A 17,360-nucleotide genomic window follows, 5' to 3' on the forward strand; every position below is an offset into this window, starting at 1 on the left:
ATTTTACCATCAAGGCTGCTGCCATTTCAAATCTTTGCACTATAGCAAGCTGTAACAGCAAAGTTGGCCCTACTTCAAGCGGTATAATTCGAAACAGAAATAGGTCCAAATGGCATTTATATCAATTCCCAGGTGCTCTTCAACGTAGATACTGAATGACTGATCAATTTCAATTCAGCAATGACACACACAGTAAATCCTTAAGACTAGACCTTTCTCATTTCACTTATGATTTCTGTTTGTGACCATCTCCTCCGGCATTCAAGCACTCTAAAAAAAACACAGCAGGTTTTTTTTATCACTGGCAGACACTAAAAGACACTGCTTATGTGGGGACAATAAGCATTACTTGCATTTTATATGCTGATGTTAATTATCTTAAGTTCTCTGTTACTTAAAAGGCAACTCTAAAAAGCTGCAGAACAGAGCCCAAGATTGTAGACTACACAAACATATTCATAATTTAAGTTTAAATCTGAAGACGTTACGGAAAAGAAACCAGGGGGGACTCGTCATTTATATATGAAGGCCAGCTCTCCCACCACCACCCCGGTTCTTAAGAAATAAATTAAAGAGAGACAGGAGCTTCTGTTTCATTTAGTTTGATCCCAGAAGCACTTGCTATCGGAAAAACATTAAGCATCATTTTAGTTAATCCTGACCAACTGATCCATATTTTGGAAAAACTCCACACCTCAAAATATTAGTCTAGAACAGTTACATGATTCATCTGAAGCTAAAAATAGCTCATCAAACAATTAAAACTGCTTCGCTTGTAACTTTAAATATAGAACTTCAGATTACACAAATTATGTTTCCAGGGGGAATTTCCAATCATGCTGATTGAGTTCTCTACCCAAATTTGTCAAGTGACTAAAGGTTTTTTATCTCATTGTTCAGCACCCAAGACTTAGGCAATGCTGCTCATATTTGCTATCTTGTGAAATGAAGCAAACTATTCAATGTCAATTTATGAAAGGAACCCCTTGGAACAGGATTTTTCTGCTCAAGTCACTTTCAATTTGTCCTTTCCACTGCTGTGTTTAGGTATAGGCTGTCTTTTTACAACCGTTGCCCCAAAAACGAAAGCAGAATTGTATACTCAGAATTATTAGCAGTCACACTGACTGCAATGTGCTGTAAACCAGATTCCTGGATTCCAAGACACATGACTGAGCTTAATGGAAAGTACAAGATAAGGTGTGAGGCATCCAAACTGAAACCAGATCAGGAAGAACATGAGATTTTCCTTGAATTTAGCATAGTAAACATTAAAACTGATGCAAGTCCTTTGTAAGGGACATTTCAAATACATTTAACTGTATGACTGCATGAAAGAACAGAGCCAGTTTATTTGTTGCTGTAGCCATAGCATCAGCAGACTTTATTTTGTAAACAGAATCCCAAGGGAACAGAGTGCAGCACATGGCCTTCTGCATGTCAGTGTTTCGTAACAGTTGATTCCTGTCCGGTATCAGCAGCAGGCCTGGGTTGCTCCAAATCTACTGCAAACAGCCCAGCTGTATCAGCATTGACTCGCCTTGCCCCGTCAAAAAAAAATTAAAAAACCTAACCATTTGCAGTATGTATTGAAAACATAGCTGCAAACGCCAGTCTCTACTCTCATGATTTTAGGAGCTATTTACAAGAGGTTGCTTCCTACTAAGTCATATTCAGAGTAGACCAATTGAAATCAATAGATTAATGCAATCCCATTGATTTGCAAAGGTCTACTCAAAGTATGACAAATCAGGTAGACCCTACCTGAAGTATTACCAACCATTTTCCAGGTCATTAAAGACCATCAAAGAGAAGCATGTTTCTTAGCTAAAGCAGGCATATCACTCCAGCATGGAGAACTATCACTGCATTAAAACCCAGGCAAAAGTCTTAGACTTGTGTTAGTCAACCTTGGGTCCACAGAAGTTGCTCAGTTTTACAACTCCCATCATGCCCAGCCAACTTAGACAATAGTCAGGCATGATGGGAGTTGTGATCCAACACCTGGGTACTCAAGATTGAAGAACACTGCCTTAGACTATAACCTGTCTGAGAATTCAAATGCAGGTCAATTCAATGTAGTGAGCATCACCTGGCATATTATAGACACCAAGTGTTACATACTATTGTTACTCAACAGCTCGATTCAGCTGGCACTCTGCACATGCCTTTCACTTCAGTCAACTGGGGACTATGCAATGAGTACAGACACTTTGCAACCAAGTTAGCAACCTTTGGTTGCCCTCACTGAAAACAATTTACTTGTACTTGGGATTGAAAGGTGCCTCCCCCCCAAATCCCATCTGGAGGGTCGGGGCAACCTCCAGAACAGTATACAAGGGGAGATCACTAAAAACCGGGCATGCAGATATGCTTCCACTGACAGAACAATCTCCTTATGATGCTATGGTGAATTCCATCCAATATTTTCAAAGCAGAGCTGCATAAACATCACAAGTGAAGCAGCCTCCACATTTGTTTTAGGAAGTGAAGAAAATGGACTGGTCCACACCACTGAAACCTAATAATTGCCGGCTCAAAGTTCCTGTGTGGTACACATAGGATGGCAAGCTCAAACATTTCAGCCCTTCAAAAGTGAACAGCAAAAGAAAAGCAATGCAATTTATTTTCAGTTAGTTGCCAAAAAAAAACCCCCAACAACAACCTAGCAAACAACAAAAGATGTGAGATGAAAAATTACTAAATATGTCGTTTTTGATATGTCAGAATAGGTTCTACACAACCACCAGCAGAACAGCTGGTGTAACTGAAGCAGGTTAATGGTCAAACCAAATTGGATAAATTTATGCCCGTCTGGTACAATTTCATCACCTATGTCAGCAAGAGACAACAACAGAGAGCCACCCACACAGTATGACTCCATCTGGAACCCTTAATTCATGCTTACACATACAAGAGATAGACTACAATCTCCAATTATTATATACTGTTTTATATTTATTTTGTCAGGTTATTGAGATTATGTTTAAAAAAAAATTTTTTTAAGGTTCTACATAATTGATTTCTTGTCTACCACAGGATGCAACTAGACATAACATGGGGTACCTGGGAGCAGGACCTTCTGCAGTTGTTGCTTTTTAAAAAGTTGATCTCAGCCTCTACCAAACCTCTACATTACGTTGTTGTAGCCCTGGTTATTTTGGCTTGAAGAAGCATCGACCAGTTGCTCTAGCAATATGGAGGAGCATCTCACTTGTTACTGCCAGGATACAAAATCTGGCCCTCTTCCCAGCGAAGTGAGACTGGCCCTACAACCTAGCTAAAGCCCAGAGTACAACATGCCCATTTCTTAGCAGCAGAGCACAAAAAAATTACATAAATAGCCACTGTATTGGTAGTAGCAAGTGAGTTTGGACTTTTAAATGGCAATGATGAGAATCAGATAATTTCACTTTAACATAATGTATTTGTATTGACTACTTTAATTGATGTGCTTTGTCATACTAGAATCATTTAGTCATACCTACCTCTGACATCAGATTTGTAATTTCTTTTTTTTAAAAAAAACTATGTATCCTATTCCTGGGCAAGATAAAATAATAAAATAATTTAATTTGGAAAATAATGCAGTTTATTTTTTTTTTCATATATTTTTATTGAATTTTAGCAACACAAAAAAGAAAAACTTATTTGTATCCCATTACATCTCATCTCTCTTCTCTGTTTAGACCTCCCTCAACTTTCCCGACAATCTTTCGCACCCTCTATCCTATCTACACATTTCTTAGCTTCAACATTACCATTAAACGTTACAATTCTTTCTATGTTTCTCTTTGCGTAATGTTCCTCACTCTTTCACAAAGCTTCTTTGAGACACACTAACGTTGTCTGTTCCTCACATACGATTTCCAAATAATCCGTAAATTTCCCCCAGTTTTCCAAAAATTTCTGATCTTTTTGATATCTTATTTTGCCTGTTAATTTGTCCAATTCTGCGTAATCCATAAGTTTAGCCCTCCAGTCTTCCAGAGTCGGGACCTCTTTTCCTTTCCAATTCTGGGCCACCAGCATCCTTGCCGCCGTAATAGCATATTGAAAAAATTTACAGTCTTTCCTTATTATATCCCTTCTTGTTATTCCTAATAGAAAAATTTCCGGTTTTTTAACAAAATTATATCCTAATATTTTCTTCAGTTCACTGTGTATAGTCCCCCAAAATTCCCTTATTTTGCTGCACTCCCACCACATGTGCATGAATGTACCCTCCTTCTCTCCACACCTCCAACATTTATTACTGATTTTATACATTCTAGCTAATCTTACTGGCGTTAGGTACCATCTATACACCATCTTCATTGAGTTCTCTTTTAGGGAGACACAGGCTGTAAATTTTATGTTTTCGTTCCATATTTTGTACCAATCATCTATTTCTATGTTTTGTCCCAAATCTCTGGCCCATTGAATCATCGTATCTTTCACCCCCTCATCCATCGTATACCATTCTAACAAGATTTTATACATTTTTGAAATCACCTTATGGTTGTTATTCACTATTTCTATTTGAAATTTGGATTCTCTTTCTCTATACCCTTTTTCTTTTTCATCCCTCTTAAACATTTCGTTTATTTGGAGGTAGTGTAGCCAATCATAAACCTGCCCTTTTATTTCCTCGTATGGTTTTATCCTCCATTTTCCCCCTTCCTTCCTCACCAATTCTCCATAAGTCGCCCAGTTGTCTCTCATATTAACTTTTTTAACTGCCAACACCTCTAATGGGGACAGCCAATGTGGGACTCCGACTTCCAGAATGTTTTTATATCTATCCCATACCTCCAGCAAGGCTCTCCGAAAGATATGGTTTTCAAATGATTTATAACCCTTTTTCTTCTCCTTCCATAAATGGGCGTGCCATCCAGCTCTATTATCGAATCCTTCCAAATCTAACAGCTTTGTGTTTTTCAGGTTGATCCATTCTTTCAGCCAACATAAGCATGCTGACTCATAATATATCTTTAAGTCGGGCAGGGCAAAACCCCCCCTTTCCTTTGCATCTATCAATAATTTATGTTTAATTCTTGGTTTTTTCCCCTGCCAAACATATCTTGCGATCAACCTCTGCCATTCTTTAAAAATCAACGTTCCTTTTAAGATCGGTAGCATTTGGAATAGGAATAACATTTTGGGCAATACTGACATCTTAATTAGAGAAATTCTGCCCCAAATGGATAATTTTAGTCTATTCCATATTATCAAGTCCTTCTTAATTTTATTCCATGTCGGTGTATAGTTATTCTGGTATAGGTCGATATTTTTTGGGGTCAGCCAAATTCCTAAGTATTTCACTTTTTTGACGATTTCAATTCCTGTTTGTTGCTGCAATTCTTCCGTCGCTGATTTCTCCATATTTTTAACCATGATTTTTGTTTTCTTCCTATTTATTATGAACCCCGCTACCTCTCCAAATTTCTCAATTTCATCCAATATTTCTGTAGCTGACTCCAGCGGATCTTCAGCCGTCAGCACCAAGTCATCTGCGAAGGCTCTTACTTTATGTTGATCTTTTCCTACCGCCACCCCTTTTATTCTTTCTTTTTTCCTTATTGAGTCTAGTAACACCTCCAGAACCATGATGAATATCAATGGGGACAGTGGACAGCCTTGTCTAGTGCCTTTTGAGATTTTTATTTCTTCTGAAATCACACTATTTACTATCAATCTGGCTCTTTGCTCCGTGTATATCGCCTTTACTCCGTTGAAAAAATCGTTGCCCATATCCCTCTGTTCGATGTTTTTCAGCAGAAAGTCCCATGATACATTATCAAATGCTTTTTCAGCATCCACAAACATTAGCATTGCCTGCTTCTCATTCCTAGCAGACAGATATTCTATAATATTTACAATATTTCTCACATTGTCTCTCATCTGTCTGCCGGGAAGGAAGCCTGCCTGATCTTCATGTATAATTCCTTGTAAAACCTTTTTCAGCCTTTCTGCCAGTATCCCTGCGAAGATTTTATAATCCGTATTCAATAGGGAGATTGGCCTATAATTTCTGACTTGCGTCAGATCTGCATCGTCTTTTGGAATAAATGTTATGAGTGCTTCTCTCCACGTCTCCGGAATCTCTTTCTCCTTCAAAATCATATTCATCACTTCTTTCATTGGTTGTATCAGAGTTGTCTCTAGTTCTTTATAGTACCTTGCTGTAAAGCCATCTGGTCCCGGGGCTTTTCCATTTTTCAGTTTTTTGATTGCCTCTTTTATCTCTTCCAATCTTATTGGGGTGTTCAGTCTCTCTTGTGCCTCTGTTGGAATCTTCTGTACTTCTTTCTCTTTTAAATATCTTTCTATTTTCCTTGTGTTGTTCTTTTCTTTCCTTCTATACAGTTGCTTGTAGAAATCCAAAAATCCTTTCCTAATCCCCTTAGGGTTGGTTATCTCCTCTCCACCCACCTCTATTTTGTTTATTGTATTTCGCTCTTTTCTTTCCTTAGTCTGCCATGCCAGCCACTTCCCTGCTTTATTTGCAAATTCAAAATTCTTTTGTCTTAATCTTTTAATATTCCATTCAACTTCTTTGTTTATCATCATTTCGAACTCCTTTTGCAACACTTTAATACTTTGTTTGATTCTGGCATTATTTGGCTTTTTTATCAGTTTCTGTTCGTTTTCCATAATTTGTCTTAATAGTTCCTTCTTTTCCTTTTCTCTATTCTTTCTTTTAATCGAGTTCTGTTGGATAAAGTACCCCCTCATCACCGCCTTGCCTGCGTCCCAGACCACACTCTTCTTCGTTCCTTTGTCCCAATTATCTTCAAAATATTCTTTCAATTTCTTCTTCGCCTCTTCAATTACCTTTTGATCATCCAATAAGTCGTCGCTCATTTTCCATCTAAACGATCTTTCTTCCAAACTCTTGATTTCTATTTCCAAAGGACTGTGATCTGAGATTACTCTTGGTTGAATTTCTACCTGGGATATTCTCGGTGCCAGCTCATTTGATATCCAAATTTGGTCAATTCTGGACATAGATTCATTTGGGTCGGAGTAGAATGTGAATTCTTTTCTTAGTGGGTATCTCAGCCTCCAAATGTCTATTAGATTACAGCTCTTTATCATTTCAAAAAAAGACTTAGGTAACTTCCCTTCTTTTGAGCTGTTATTCCTTAGTCTATCCATTTCTAAGGAGACCACCCCGTTCATATCTCCCATCAAAACTATCTTTTGGTCTACAAATTCTAATAGTTTGTCCTCCAATTTTTTGTAAAATTCGGATTTATTATCATTTGGCGCATAGATCCCGACCACTATTATTTTTTCACCTTGCCAATTGATCTGAATTGCCATCATTCTTCCTTCATCGTCTTTGAATATTTGTTGGGCTTCTATTTTGCTTTTGACGTACATTACCACTCCTCTCTTCTTCTTTTTATCTGAGGATATAAATTCATTGCCTAATCTCTTATTAATCAGGATCCTTCTGTGACCCCTTGCGATGTGGGTCTCTTGTAGACAAATTATGTCTAAGTTTTTCTTCTTTAAAAATTGTTCCACCTTGTTGCGTTTTTTCTTTTCATTCAAGCCATTCACATTCCAGTTCCAGATTTTTAAAGCCATATTATTTTACTTAAATGTATTTAGATGCCTTCCTCCTCTTCTTCCTCCTCTTCCTCTCTCGCCTCTTCTTCCTCCTGTTCCTCGTCTCTCTGGCTGTTTTTCCTCTTTGTCTCTTCTCCTCCTGATGCGCCCTTATCCTCTTCCTCCTCTTCTGCCGTCAGTTCTTTGTATTTCCTTTGAAATTTACTTATCTCTTGCGGATTGGTCAGTCTGTGCCTTTTGCTCTTGTAAAAAAAGGAGATCCCCTCGGGGAACTCCCATTTAAATTCTATATTATTCTTTTTGAGAGTTTGGACTATTGCTTTATAGGGGTCTCTCCGTTTCAATAATCTAATTGGAATGTCCTTGAAAATGATTGTGTAGCTACCGTCTATAATTAGCCTTTTTTCTCTATTTTTTTGGAGGACCAAATTTCTCATGTCCCTATCTTTGAAAATTATGAGGCAGTCTCCTGGATATTTCTTCGCTTTGTTTGTTTTAACCCTCATTCTGAAGACGTTCGATATCATATTTGCTACTTCACCTTCCTGGAGTTCCAGCCACCGCGCCAGCTCTACTATTAACTTTTGTCTGATATTCTCATTCTGCGTTTCTGGTATCCCTCTCATCCTCAGATTTGCTTCCCGTTGTCGAAGCTCACTCATAGAGATGGCATCCCACATTTCTTCTTGGGTTTTGTTGGTCTCCTGGAGTCCCATCTTAGTTTTATCTTCTTCTCGCTTTAATTCTCTTATTTCCGTTTTTATCTTTTTCATCCCCTCTTCTAATGCTTGGGTTCTTTTAGATACTTCCTTAATTTGCCCTTTGAGTTCTCTTACTGTCTCATCTATTTTCTTATCCATTTTTCCAATTTTTGCGTCTACCTGTTCAATTTTTGATTCTAAGTTCTTTTCACTCTGTCTAATTTCACTGAACATTTTTAATATTTCTGCTCTGAAATCAGATTCTTGTTTGGACCCCTTTCTTTCAGTTGGGGTCCCCCCCTCCCCTACCTTTTTCTGCGTGTATGACATTGTGAGATTTTGGTCTGATTCCGCTGAACCGTTTAAATTAAACCCAGTATACCGTTTTTCCCTTCTTCCCGCTTCCCAGAGAACCAACTCCCCCCTCCCCCAACAGAAAACTCAATTTAGAAAAAGAATGAGGAAGTCTATATTCCAGTTCCCACTGTCTCCTTAAGTTTGCAGTCTTTGCGAATTTGGTCCGATATTAGTCTTCTTACTTCTTGCCACCAATTAGGCTAATCCGTTAAATATGAGGATTCAAACTTCACTTCCAGAATTTGATACCCCAGTTCCCTTTTCTTTCTTTCTGAGTCTTCTTGCCCCCAATTGGGCTAATCCCCCTTTCACTGTCTTCCAATCCTGTTTTATCTTCTTGCCCTCAATTGGGCTAACTCCTTTTGGCCGCGATTGAAATCACTTTCCAGAGGCTCCGGAAGCCCCTTAGACAGCGCTCTGTTTTTCGCTTCCAACCCAGTTCCGATGAGTCGGGTGGGTAGGAAGAATAAATAAAGTAGTGATATATTACAATAGTATATTGTGTTGCAGCTTCCTCCTCTACCGCAAGGGCGCTGTTAATCCTGCTAGCCAGGGGGGAGTGAGTGTCTTGAAAGGGCAAAAGAAGAGGAGAGGAATTATGAATTAGGAAAATAATGCAGTTTAATTCATAAATTTGTTTTTAAAAGGTAAAGGTACCCCTGACCTTTAGGTCCAGTCGTAGATGACTCTGGGGTTGCAGCACTCATCTCGCTCTATAGGCCAAGGGAGCCGGCGTTTGTCCGCAGACAGCTTCTGGATCATGTGGCCAGCATGACGAAGCTGCTTCTGGCTAACCAGAGCAGCACAGAGAAACGCCATTTACCTTCCCACTGGAGCGATACCTATTTATCTACTTGCACTCTGACGTGCTTTTGAACTGCTAGGTGGGCAGGAGCAGGGACCGAGCAACAGGAGCTCACCCCGTTGCGGGGATTCAAACCGCCGATTGGCAAGCCCTAGGCTCTGTGGTTTAGACCACAGCACCACCCTTGTCCCAGATTTGTTCTTAGTGACCATGTATTTATATATAAGCTGTTTTTAACTGGGATCCCAATTCTAAAAACATTTACTTGACCCCACTGGTTGTAGTAGAAATTGTAGCCCCAATCTATTGAATATAGGCTACAACCTAGGGACCTTCCAGAAAAATTGCTTCAAGGTAGCCTTAAAATATTTCAATTACAGCTGGTATGCTAATTGCTTACAATCCCTTCATAGGACTACATTGTTAAAATGGGGCACTTACAGTGATTTCCTGACACTATTTGTTCTGTTTAGCAACAGGAAGACACCAAAATACTATGTAGCAAAAGAAAGCCCACTTCTATGCTGTCAAATCAAAGACTTCATGAGCCGCTGTGTTGCAACAAAACCTGCATTTTATTAATTAACAAAACCAATTCTGACTATGTGGCCATGTACTGAGAATTTTATCTCCACTGTACTGTCCATTAAATCCTGCAGAGAAGTAAAACACTGAGCCCAAACCCATTTTTGTCATTTCATCAGGTAGCAAGGGCTTTTCCCAAAACTGTCATTGTTCAACTACTATTAAGGGCTACTCGGACACCACAAAACTGAGCACGAAATAGTATCTGCTTCTAGTACTACTCCTTCAAAGTCAATGATCACCTTTCCTTGCTAACTTGTACACGAAGCCATTTTACAGGAAGTATGTTATCAAGCAGTCTCTTTCATAAAAGATGCACGTAAAGTTGATGCCCTTAGGACTCAGTAAAACCAAAGTGCTTTTAAACGGAGAAGTAAACCAGTTTAACATGTAGCAAAATAAATAATTTAGGAACAGGGTCTTCACAGGTTGTCTTAGGTGGCAGTTTTAAGCATGACTGGAGACTTTACTGTTGCAATAGGTCTTGGTTCAGGCCATATCTCAAGAGTTCAAGATGATGCTCACATCAGGGTCTTAAGGCATACCAGCTCCTTGATTACCTGTTCACCCATCAGACAGAATCCTAAAACATCTCACCATGGCAACAAGACCACATACTTCAATGCTTCCAGAAATCTCGGCCAAGTCATAACTGACACACCCCAGAGCAGAGCAACCAAATTTCTGTCTGCTTAAATAAAGAAGAAGCTTTAATTTTATTCAAACAACTGTCAGGGCCAAAGACTGTCTGCATCCCTTCTGCTACCTCTTATCACTCCAGACAGCCATCATCAATTGACAGCCAGTTGTCAATTTTCTTGATGTATTGATTTATTAATCTCTTTGCACAACACCAACAGTATTACCTGTCTTCTGCATATTAACTGAAAGGCAACAAATTGCTACACAAGCATTTAAATGAAGATGTATAGAAGTTTGTAAATTAAAGGATTTTTTTTTAAATGGTCCGGTAGAAGCTTATCAGCAAAACCCAAAGACTTTATTAAGAAACAATATATTCGTGAAATATATATTGGGCACCATATCACACAGTAATACAACAGTAAATGCCATGTTGAAAGAAAACCAGAAAGACCTTACCTGGTTGCTTGCCCCAAACCCAACTTTCAACAATTGATTTGGCTCTATATGTAGGTAATGGTGCATCTTCTTCATCTTTCCTCTCTTTGTCATTCTGATCTTCTTTCTTTGATCCAGTCTGACCTTCAATGCTTTCATCTATAGAACAAAAAAAAGAACATAAATGCAACTGAGTAAATCATTTTTGTAAAGGCGTTCCTTTTGCATCAGAATTCTGAGCCCCAGTATTGAAAAAGGTCATCTTACGCTCTCAGATTCACTCTAATATTCTAGTTATATGGAGAAGAAAGGAAAACACTGCCACAGATGTTATAGCTCTTGTTTTACAGGGTCACATTGTGACCTCTTCTACTTAGAAACCCGAGGCTTCATTGGCCTAGTTTGCACGTCACATTAAACCATAGTTTAAAACAAACTATGGTTTAATGAGAAAGATTTGCTTCTCTCCTGTTCTTCCTGCTACCATGTCACAGACAAAACAAGCCAGAGCCTGGCTTGTCATGTTGCTCCAACCCAGGCTCATGGTTTGCTGCACCATAAAAATGCAAAAATAATAAAATAACAATATTATTATTATTATTACTATTATTTTAGTATTTATACCCCAACCATCTGGCTGGATTTCCATGGTCACTCTGGGCAGCTTACAGCATATACAGTGGTACCTCGGGTTAAGTACTTAATTCGTTCCGGAGGTCTGTTCTTAACCTGAAACTCTTAACCTGAAGCATCACTTTAGCTAATGGGGCCTCCTGCTGCCGCCGTGCCACCAGAGCCCAATTTCTGTTCTTATCCTGAAACAAAGTTATTAACCTGAAGCACTATTTCTGGGTTAGCGGAGTGTGTAACCTGAAGCGTATGTAACCTGAGGTACCACTGTATATATAAAATTATACCACATCTGACATTAAAAATTTCTTGATACAGTAAGCAAAGAACAAAACTTGGTTACTGATTGTGGGTTTTTTGGGATAAGAAACCACAAGACCCAGTTGGTTTTGAAACTGAGGGTGCCATCAAAAGTAGTTTGCAATATGGCATGGGGGGGGTCTGCTCCTTCACCCACACACAAAGGCAGAAGATTACACTGGACTATTTGCAAATCATTTTGATCTTGAGTAATATAAATAACTGCAGATAGGCATAAAATCAGAATGCAATGAGAATGACATTACCATATCATGTATGGCTGCAAAGATCTATGACACTAGGAAAGAAAATTCTTTTACTTCAGCTCCCAGAAAAAAATAACCACAATCAGAAATATTGAAGAAGTTTGTAGGAATTATAATGTTTAGAAATGATAAACCATGATAATAAGTAGGAATGCACTTCTTACTGGCAAAGGAGGTTTTTTTTTAAATTTAACCTCTACCTAAAGGGCAAAATAGCAGTTCTACTCTATTGCCAAAATGTTAATAGCATCATTCCCAGAAAGGATTTATTTCTGATCAAAAACTTGGTATGCCCCCTTCCCTACATGAGTTAATATGCTCTTAAACCATAGTTATACCATTTGTCATTAGAGTCACAATAGTGGAAGCATTTAAGGGATTAGTAACTGAAGGACAAGTCTTCAGGACATACAACTTAGCCTGCCAAGTTCAGATTCTGAAAAATTCAGTAGGCTTGCTTGCCAATGATGTTGGTATGGATCTGAGAAATGAATCAGTACTGTGGGCATGCTTCAGTAAAGTTTATCTCACATAAGACTAACTTAAATGAGCATACTTTCTATTTTATTCAGCAGCATCTTACCCACTTTGATCTGCAAATCCCATTAGTTGATAAAGCTCTGACACCGACTGTGTAACTTGATGCACGTTTACTCAGAAGTCCCATTTATTTCAGTGGGGCTTACTCCCACATAAGTGAGCACAGGATTGCAGTCTTAATCTTATACTGTTGTCAGAAAGGGGATTTCAAGTCTGTCTCAGCACCCAATAGATAGATAGATAGATGATAGGTAGATGATTGACATTGTTGTCATTCGTTAGAAATGTCAAGATTTTCAAACTAAAAAGTTATGGTTGGCATGCATACCAAAAGTAAGAGACAGATTACAAAGCCACCATGCAAAGAGTGCAACATAGGGAGCAGGAAGGCATAGCATTACAAATACCATATTTTTCGCCCTATAGGACGCAATTTCCCCCCTCCAAAAATGAAGGGGAAATGTGTGTGCGTCCTATGGGGCTAATGCAGGCTTTCGCTGAAGCCTGGAGAGCGAGAGGGGTCGGTGTGCACCGACCCCTCTCGCTCTCCAGCCTTCAGGAGAGCCGCAGCGCCAGCCCCACAAGGTTGGGGGACAGCGGGGAGGCGGAACACCGCCATCCCGCTATCTCCCGATGTGGTTTGGAGGCTGATGGCGGGGAGACGTGTGCTTCTCCCCGCCGCCAGCCCCGCAAGCTCCAGGGACAGTGGGGAGGCGCAGCGCATCTTCCCGCTGTCCCCAGACCTGGTCTGCGGGCGGGCAGCGGGGAGAAGAGCGCTTCTCCCCGCTGCCTGCCCCGCAAGCTCTGGGGACAGCTGGGAGGCGCAGCGTGTTCTCCCGCTGTCCCCGGACCTGGTCTGTGGGCGGGCGGCGGGGAGAAGAGCGCTTCTCCCCGCTGCCGGCCCCACAAGCGCCTGGGGGGGAAATGTCTTTACTGAGCTATACAGATACACAACACAATGAAACCCACCTTTCCGTGGAGAAACTTCACCATTTTGGGAGGGTTCTGTTCCAGTGTATACGATTTCCCCATCTTTGACCATTTCATTCCAAAGGCCACAGAGTCCATCTCGGGTGAAAGCAAGCTTTTAGAGGAAGGTGGGGAGAGATGCAATATCATAAACATGATTTTTTTTACCCTTTCCACCAAATAGTGTTCAAGGTGACTAACAATTATACAAACAATACCATAAAAGAGCAAGAGAATAAAAAAGGCACATAAAATCATCAATAAAAGCAACTGTTTTAAAATTTGTCTGCTTGCAATTCAAAGGGCTGGGAAGACATTTATCCATAGAAATTTAAAGATTCAAGTCTAGTTGGTGTAGTTCCATCTTCCTTTTTGAAATAACACCAAGAATTCAAGCATGCTAACGATTTGGATGAGTACATCCAACCTAGAACATCTACTGGCAAGGCTGCAACACTAATGCCTATATGAAGGCCACCACATGTAGCAATTTTGTTACACAGATTTTATCTGTGTGCAAGCAATTTCCTGCATTTTGCAAATAGATAGTACAAAACTCCAATGAATGACTTCCAGCGACTGATTTCCAGAGCAGGTACAGTAGCAAAACGGACCCATGCACGCTCACCACATCACATGGTATGGACAGCATAAACATGAGATACACAGAATGCCCTCCACCAGCAGTTCCCAACTGGGGGTCCGTGGACCCCAGGAATAGCTGTCAACTCTTCCCTTTTTTTAAGGGGAATTCCCTTATCCGAATGGGATTCCTCACAAGAAAAGGGAAAAGTTGACAGCTATGACCCCAGGAGGTCTATGTAACCCACCCAGGGGGTTCATGGCACACACATCAATTGTCCGGGATACCCCATTTTGGGGGTCCATGCTCTTGAGTGACCCAAAACATGAGAAATTGCAGCTAGACACACGTCTCATGTGAGACCACGGCACCCAAAAATGCACATCCCAGTTTTGTACTGGAACATATTAGAGGGCATGGTGGAACCATCCACATAACAAAAACTACCAAAGAGATACCAACATCTTCAAAAGTAGGGGGTCCATGACTCGGCTTTGAAAAACAGGGCTCCGCAGTACTTAGCTAGGGTAATTGGGAACAACTGCCCTACACACAAGAAAATTACACGTCAGAAATATGTATATGATATAGCCATTTTCACTATAACAAATAAATCCACAAAAATTATCAGCCCACTTTCTCACTTGTTTGCAACACACTGCTAGCCTGAAAGAGAAACAAATCTCTTCCTATTTACAAAAGCTGCTTTACCTGGTCACCTTGCTCATGGAGGGAATCTAAAAGTCAAGCTGATATTTACATGCCTCTCAATACTCAAAGAACATTAAAGCTTTCTGCACTGAGAATAAGCTCATTAGGCACCACTGTTCTAACATTTTTAGTGTCTGTGATACAAGACGGATACAAAGTTTAGAATCTTGAATTGTTACATTTCGAAAACAAGGCTATAGTAAAATAAGTTAAATTTAGAACTGAGCTGTCAATCTACACCACAGGAGTCATCAGTGTTCCACTAACCTCAGCGATATGAAGAATTTAAAAATAAATGCGTTATGGCAGATGTATCAGCAGCTAAGCTTACTTTTACAAGCAGCAAATGAGGTGATAAATCCGTGTCTCAACTGTACCACCAGTGTGCAGATGAAGGCTTCCATAATTGAAAGATTGAAAGTCTTCCCGACCCCTCAAAAAATGTACAAAGTGAATGGGGACAATATCCATAATAGGGAGAACCAAAATTCATACAAGCCATTCTCACACACAATCATGCCCTCCCCCCCCTCACTCTCTCTTTCACACACACACACACACACACACACACACAAGCAATACACAAATGAATTGACTCATTTTCTCTTCCTTGAGAAATGTGAGTCCTTCACTTTCTCTCTGAGCTGAGAAAGGGAATTGTTTCAGAGCCAGATTGCAAACCTCTTAGGTTGCAACAAAGGTCAATTGAAAAATGGTCCCCCTCTGATGAAATCAAGCCATCAATTGCATGCAGAGGCCTCACGCTTCACTGACTTGCAAGCACCTTTAAATTATCAAAAATTAAAAAAAAATCAAAAAACAACAACAAACAGACACAAGAAGTAAACCTACATTAGAGCAGGGATTCCTGTCTTTGAAGGCAACATCTGGGTTTTATTTCAACCCCCTTGGGTAACAAACAAACACACATATGCCACAGATACATTGCAACAGTTTGTTGTGAGGCCCTGCATGTTCACCCCTATTACTTAACCACATTACAATAGCTTCAGCTTTATTTTCCGAGGGTTTTATACTTCCAAATGCATCTGAGAAACAAGAAATGTTGTTTCTTCTGCAGGAAACAGTGCAAGTGATCAAACAGAAAAGCACAATATTTTAGATTAGTGTTTACAGTCCATTCAAATGTAACATATTTGCCTATGGCTCTTCCCATATTAGCCTTCCAAATCAACTTGAAATCAATTTTCTACATCATTTGTGAGCTTCTATGCACTGACTTGGTTGTCCAAAATTCATCCCTGCCAGATAATTACTGTAGCTGGGCAATAAACCTCTCTCCTGATTAATGTAATAGATATATTGGCATCTCTATTCTTATTCAGGGACACATGGCCAAGCCTACCTTAAGTTATGATGCAACTATCAGTCCTTTATAATCTTCAGCAGGTTGGTAATTAACCAACTTGCCTTGTCATCCACAATGGATAAAAATTGTCTGACTATGTTGAAGCAAGTTACAGGGGATTAAGGCATATGCACCTCATTCTCCCTTCTAGCCTGAAAATGCTACTGGATCTTTAAGGCTAAGCAGCAAAAGAAAAGTCTAACCCATTCGTGGCTGTGAATGGGGCAGTGAATGCAATTCTGAGGCCACAAAGCCGATGAGGAAGTCCTATAGGATTGAAGCCTATAGTCTCAGACTGCACGGTAATGCATTAACTCACTCAATGATTTTTTGCATCTCCATTTGTCTACTTAAGACCTATCTGGGTTTTATTTAAGAGACCCAAATGCTTGCAGTTTAAAACCTACCATGAAAGTAGCCCTCGCCATATGGTAAACGTGACTACTGTATATATCAGCAGTAGGCTCTCTTACTTGAGGAACATAGTACACTTTCTTATTACAGGTCAAACTTGTTATTGTTAGCATCCATCTGTCTTTATAAATGAAGTGCGCCTCCAGGAGTGGAGTCAAAGTGCTGCATTAGCTGCAGGGAACAAGCCTGGCCAGAGTGTATGAAGGTCCTGAGCTGCCCAGACAACAAGACCTCCCCCTCTCAAACTCCAAAGAAAAGCAGAGCAAGTGACCTCCCAAAGATATCCTGGAAGGCAGAGGAGGTTTAGGATCAGAGTTTTCATTCTCCTAGATGGGCTACCTTCCCAAGTTGACAAGCCTCATTTGCCCGTCACTTCCCTCTACAGCATGTGCAGAAACCGCCTTCTGATTGTTGGAACCACCACTGATCTCGTCCGCTCAATATGCCAGAGCCTGTCTTCGCATACAGTCCCTAAGTCACCGAGGATTTG

General features: G+C 40.0%; 1 protein-coding gene across 1 annotated transcript in view; it reads right to left on the reverse strand.

Moving 5' to 3' along the window:
- HERC2 (HECT and RLD domain containing E3 ubiquitin protein ligase 2) overlaps window positions 1-17,360 on the reverse strand; it is a 111,148-nt gene that overhangs the window by 91,746 nt on the left and 2,042 nt on the right. The window contains exons 2-3 of the mRNA XM_081907751.1: window positions 13,794-13,908; window positions 11,110-11,247 (exon numbers count right to left, since the gene is read on the reverse strand). Coding sequence (XP_081763877.1) covers window positions 11,110-11,247; window positions 13,794-13,908 — 253 coding nt within the window. The remainder of the gene's footprint in view (window positions 1-11,109; window positions 11,248-13,793; window positions 13,909-17,360) is intronic.

Source organism: Podarcis melisellensis, assembly GCF_964234715.1.
Source record: "Podarcis melisellensis genome assembly, chromosome: 4".
Lineage (NCBI taxonomy): Eukaryota > Metazoa > Chordata > Lepidosauria > Squamata > Lacertidae > Podarcis > Podarcis melisellensis.